Raw genomic sequence first — 5,519 nt, forward strand, 5'->3', positions numbered from 1 at the left:
GAGAATCAAGTGTGGGAGGGGGTGTGGCCCTGGCAGTGCGGTCCCCAGCGCTTTGGAAATAAGATCCGTATTGTCCCATCTCAGCCTCTGGGTCTGGTGTCAGCAGAAAGTAGTCATGTATGAGAAGAGCTCATTACAGGTGTGTGTGTGTGTGTGTGTGTGTGTGTGTGTGTGTGTGTGTGTGTGTGTGTGTGTGTGTGTGTGTGTGTGTGTGTGTGTGTGTGAGTGTGTGTTTTGTTTTGTGTGGTTGGCTGGGGTCTGATCGGCTAGAGTTGCTGGATGATCAATACTCTGCACAGACACACAGCTGAGGCCCCAGCTCTTAACACCACACCAGCAATTAGTGCCCATACTGACCACTCTCTCTCTCTCTCTCTCTCTCTCTCACACACACACACACACACACACACACACACACACACACACACACACACACACACACACACACACACACACACCCATCTGCCATTGTATTTCTTTACCGCCCTTTGCATGCACTCATCTGTCTTGGGAAAAGCTTAAAAGAAAATCTGCAGCACTTTTTACTGGCCTGGTTTGGAAACAGCAGCATTCCCTCCTCTGTTCACACTGGAGCAACCAGTGCAGATCAATGATTTATCTCCCTCTGCACATGCACTTGTGCTACGTTCCCTTAACTTCAATAATATTCTAATTTGCTCGACAAATTTTATGTGGCAACTGAAATATTTCTATGCGTTTACAATTGAATGAAAATGGCTTTGAGTTGCAGTGGTACACTTAGTATGAAATAGCTAGCATTTCAGATCTATGGTGCTTCTAGTAGACTGGTAACAAGAGAGAACAAAGAAAGATGAGATAGAGATAGAGAGAGAGAGGGAGAGAGAGAACCCTGGGAAGAGTAACCTTACCACCAATTATGACAGGGGTTACAAGGCCCCTGCTTCTGTTTGTTTTTATATCTTTTCTTAAGTGAATGAAGGCGGATTAGAGAAAGAGAAAAGACAGAAATGGAGAGAGAGAGAGGCGTTCTTCTCTGAATAAGGGCAGGAAAAGGATCCAGTAATGGTATTGGTTAAGATAAGACAGCTTACTACTGAGTTCCTCTTTTTTTCTTCAATTACCTCGTTCCTCTGAAGCTAAAGTCCTTTCAAACGGCAAGCTCTTCTCTCTGAAGAGTCTCTCTCTCCTTTCTCTCTCCTCCTCACTCTCTCCTCCTCTCTCTCCTCTCTGAAGAGTCTCTCTTCCTCACTCTCCTCTCTCTCTCCACCTCACTTTCTCCTCTGCTCTCTCTCTCCACCTCACTCTCTCCTCTCTCTCTTCTCTCCTCTCTCTCCTCCTCTCTCTTTCCTCTCTGTCTCTCTCTTGCTTTCTGTTTCCCTTTCTTCCTCCCTCTCACTCACCTAAGGGTAGTAGCTATTCACACCATAATGATTCAACCCCTCCGGTCAGGGAGAGGGAATGAGAGGAGCGGGGCAGTTGGGGGGAAAAGGGAAGTAATTGCCCCCACGCAGACTGGCTTCACCACTGCTAGTTTGTCCTTCCTGCAGTTAAGTCCAGAAACAAGCGACTCTGCTTGTCTTAAGAAGAAAGAGGGAGGTAACAAGGGATGGAGGAGGAAAGCACTGAGACAGAGAGAGAGAGAGAGAGTAATAGAGAATGTGAGAGAGGTGTTGGGAGGTATAGGGAGGGCCTCAAACGTGAAATTAACCACATCCACCCATCTTCTCCCCTCTCTCCGGCACACTGAAATGGCGGCTCCTGTAATTGATAACTGCCTTGTCCAATTATTTTGCACATAACAATACACAGTGGCCCCTTCCACGGGCTTCAGCCGTGTTGCAATTAGCCATGCTAATATCCCTTTTATTGGTCTTAATATTGCCCACCGCCTCGCTGCCGTCCGGAGGCCACCAGGGCCCCGTGTCCTGTCACAAACGCTGATTATTGAGAAGGATAGCTTTAATCAAACCTAATTGCAGTTAATTTTTTCACCCCCTCCCTGCCTTGCTCTCTCTCCATCGCTGGCGTCTAATGCCACAGACTCCTTGATATTCCATTAAATTACAGTTTAACTGCCTCCATTGTTTCTGATACTCATGAAGAACACAAAGTTCCATAGCCGTTTAGAAAGATGAGAGAGAGAGAGAGAGAGAGAGAGGGAGAGAGAGAGAGAGGAGAGAGAGAGAGAGAGAGAGAGAGAGAGAGAGAGAGAGAGAGAAGAAGAAGGAGAGAGAGAACATCGTGGGGTCATAATTGCTTGGCTTCTCACAAAGGAGCAATTTCCTCAATCCCCGTGTAGAATTGAAACAGCTCCTAATTCAGCAGATATTATGGTGGAGTTGCGGACTGCAGCCCGAGATGATTTTCATTAGATAGCCGAGACAGCTTTGCTTAATCAACTACTGAAAAGCAAGCATTTCCCAGCACCACGATAGTACAACAGCTCTAATGAGGTACAGTACGTGCGTGTGTGTTGGTTGAGGGTTAGATAGTGGAAATGTATTTTAAAGTATAAAAACAAAAGGCTTTGGAAATGATATAGTGAAGCTATTTTGTTTATGCCAAGAAATGTGTTTTTTTATGTAAATGTCAGTATTCTGGATTTGTTTTACAGTGATTGTGTTTGTTTTGTGTTTCTTGTGTTTCAATGTTTATGGATTTATCAACTGCCTCAGGGTCTTTTTACTTTCAGTTTATGACAGCATTTCTTTTTCATGGTGAATGACAAATTCCATTCTTAATTATTCTTTCTACCATTCAATCTGGCTTGAAAGTGTGCACAAGTGTTGTGTGTTTGTAAATGAGTGTGTATGTGTGTGTGTGTGTGTGTGTGTGTGTGTGTGTGTGTGTGTGTGTGTGTGTGTGTGTGTGTGTGTGTGTGTGTGAGAGAGAGGTTGTTTGTCTGCCGTCTGGCAGAAGCAGGAAGTGCATGAGGTCCATGTTTTGGCTGTGATTTGCCCTGATATGTGCTGTGGAAACATTACGGCTCTGTGGGGAAATAAAGATGGGGTTCGAGAATTACAGCCCATAATACTCATCCTGGGAGCGGTGTGTCCGAACCCACTGCCCTGCACACACTGTACACAATTAAAGCTGAAGTCCCCAGGATGGCCTACAAGGCTGTTAGGGCCTCACAGGCAGCACGCTGACTGCTCCCTCCTGCCTACAAGCCGCCTTTATGGCCTTTTCTTTCTCTCATGAAGGTGAACAAAGATTTTCCGGCACCTGCCAAGGCCGCCTATGTTCTTTCACTGTTCTTTAGCTTCCTCTCTGTCCTTTCTGCATTTCTCTCTCCATTTGTCTCTGTCTTACATGCTCTCTCTCTCCTCTCTCTCCTCTCTCTCTCTCTCTCTCTCTCTCTCTCTCTCTCTCTCTCGCCCCCACCTCTGTCAAGATGGAAGGTTAGAATGTGAACAGATGAGGTCTGGTGGAGAAGAGGTGCTCAGGGTTAGGGGTGTCATTTCACATTGTGATTTATGGCTGTGGTTGGGGTCCCATCGGGGGAGCCGTTGAGGACTGGGGCCACAGAGAGCCCCACCCCCACCCACACCCCGCGGGCTCCCGCCTGTTTGCCTGCCACTACGCACTAACTCCGCATGGCGCGATCAGCAATGCATGACACCTCGGCGGCAGGAGAGGGCTGTGGGCCAGGCCTGTGCCGAGAGGGGCACAGGCAAATATTTGTGTACATGGACATCCATATGTAAGGCCAGCTGCTGGTGGATATTCCACGGGCTTCACTAACGATGCACGTATGCGCACACATGCGTGTGTGTGTGTGTGTGTGTGTGTGTGTGTGTGTGTGTGTGTGAGACGGCACGTTCAGGATGAGACTTCCCAGCCTGTCTGTCAGGTGCACAAGTGCTTGGGTTAAAATCGAGAGAGAGAAGAAGAGAGAAAGAGGGAGAGAGAGGGTGAGTAGAACAGAGAGAAAGAGGGAGAGAATACCTCCTCTCTCCTCTATAATCCCCCTCTTCTCTCCTTCTCCCCCCCCTCTTGTTTGGATGCCTCTTAAAGAGACTCAGTGATGAGGCCAGAGAGAAAAACATTAGTGGAGCAGAGAGATTGAGAGGATCCACTCATTCCACTCTTACTCATTCACACAGATATAGTGGGCTTAGGTGCGCGTGTGTGTGTGGGTGTGAGTGTGGGAGAGTGGGTGTGAGTGTGTGAGAGTGCGTGTGTGTGCGTGCACGTGCTGGTGCCCGGGGGGACCCACCCTGACTCTCACACACACATGACATTTGCTGAGAAGATTAGGTGGGTTGTAATTTGCGGCGTAATTGCCGGGCACTGCTGGGCGGGAGCTCAGGTTGGCTCTAATTGTCTGACAGAGCTGGAAGTTCTGTGGCCCTGCTTTCACCTTGTTAAGTGCTGCAGTGTCTCCTGATGATGAGAAGGGCTCAGGTGTGCTCGTTTACCTCCTTTAATTACAGGGTGGAGCTCTGAGGGGCGGGGGTGGGGGCAGCGTGTGCGCACTTCCTGTGAGTGTGGACAGATGGGTTCTAATGGGAATTGTGGGATTTGTATGCATCAGACGGACAGACAGACAGTTCTGAGAGGTATCCGCTGGGAAGACTCTGAACAAAACACTGATGATCATTATTGTTTGTATGTGTGTGTGTGTGTGTGTGTGTGTGTGTGTGTGTGTGTGTGTGTGTGTGTGTGTGTGTGTGTGTTTGGAAGCAGCTGTTGGCTCAGTGTTAAATGTTTGTGTTGTTGGGTTTACAACATGTGGGTTTACAACTGGTGCAGGTTTTTTCCCTCTCTGCTGGGAAGTGTTGTGCAGTCAATATCTATATTCTATGTTATTGATCGGTCCTGTGTGAGTTTGGGTGAGTTTGTAGAGTCTGGTCAGAGTGGGATTGATTGTCTAACATGGAGGGTGTTTTTCTGTGATCTCTTACAGATTCTTTTTGAAATTCTTCCTCAAGTGCAATCAGAACTGTCTAAAGAATGCAGGTAACCCACGGGACATGCGGAGGTTCCAGGTAAATCCTTCACACACACACACACACACACACACACACACACACACACACACACACACCACACACACACACACACACACACACACACACACAGGGTTGAGGTGTACTGCAGACGGGGCAGGTATAGTGCAGCAGGTGGTGGGACGAGGCTGATGTGGGGCTGGTGTGGGAGAGGCCCTCTCTGGGGACACAGTGACTCAGCCCTTCTTCTTTAACACATTCAATGCCTCCCAGTTACCGGAGCATCCGGCCTGTTTGTGTGTGTATACGTGCGCTTCTGCACGTGTGTATGTGTGCTTTTGTGCGGCTGCATGAACCATTACAGCCACACAAACCACAAACTCTGCGTTTACCTTTTCACATTTACAGTTGATACTCAATTGATAGAGAGTATATATTAAAAGAAAAAAAAAGGACTTTCTTAAAGCAACCTTGGAGCAGGTTAGCTGTGTGCCGGAGCCTTACCTATGAGCTGTGTGTGTGTATGGGTGGGTGGTTTATATAGGCGTGTTGCGGCTGGTGGAGCCTTGAACAGGCAGCTGGGCT

General features: G+C 47.9%; 1 protein-coding gene across 1 annotated transcript in view; it reads left to right on the forward strand.

The window, feature by feature from the left end:
* ebf3a (EBF transcription factor 3a) overlaps positions 1 to 5,513 on the forward strand; it is a 61,560-nt gene extending 56,047 nt beyond the window's left edge. The window contains exon 7 of the mRNA XM_076999439.1: positions 4,892 to 5,513. Within this exon, the coding sequence (XP_076855554.1) occupies positions 4,892 to 5,126 (235 nt within the window). The 3' untranslated portion in view covers positions 5,127 to 5,513. The remainder of the gene's footprint in view (positions 1 to 4,891) is intronic.
* The last annotated feature ends 6 nt before the right edge of the window (positions 5,514 to 5,519 follow it).

Source organism: Brachyhypopomus gauderio, chromosome 3 (genome assembly GCF_052324685.1).
Source record: "Brachyhypopomus gauderio isolate BG-103 chromosome 3, BGAUD_0.2, whole genome shotgun sequence".
Taxonomy (NCBI): Eukaryota; Metazoa; Chordata; class Actinopteri; order Gymnotiformes; family Hypopomidae; genus Brachyhypopomus; species Brachyhypopomus gauderio.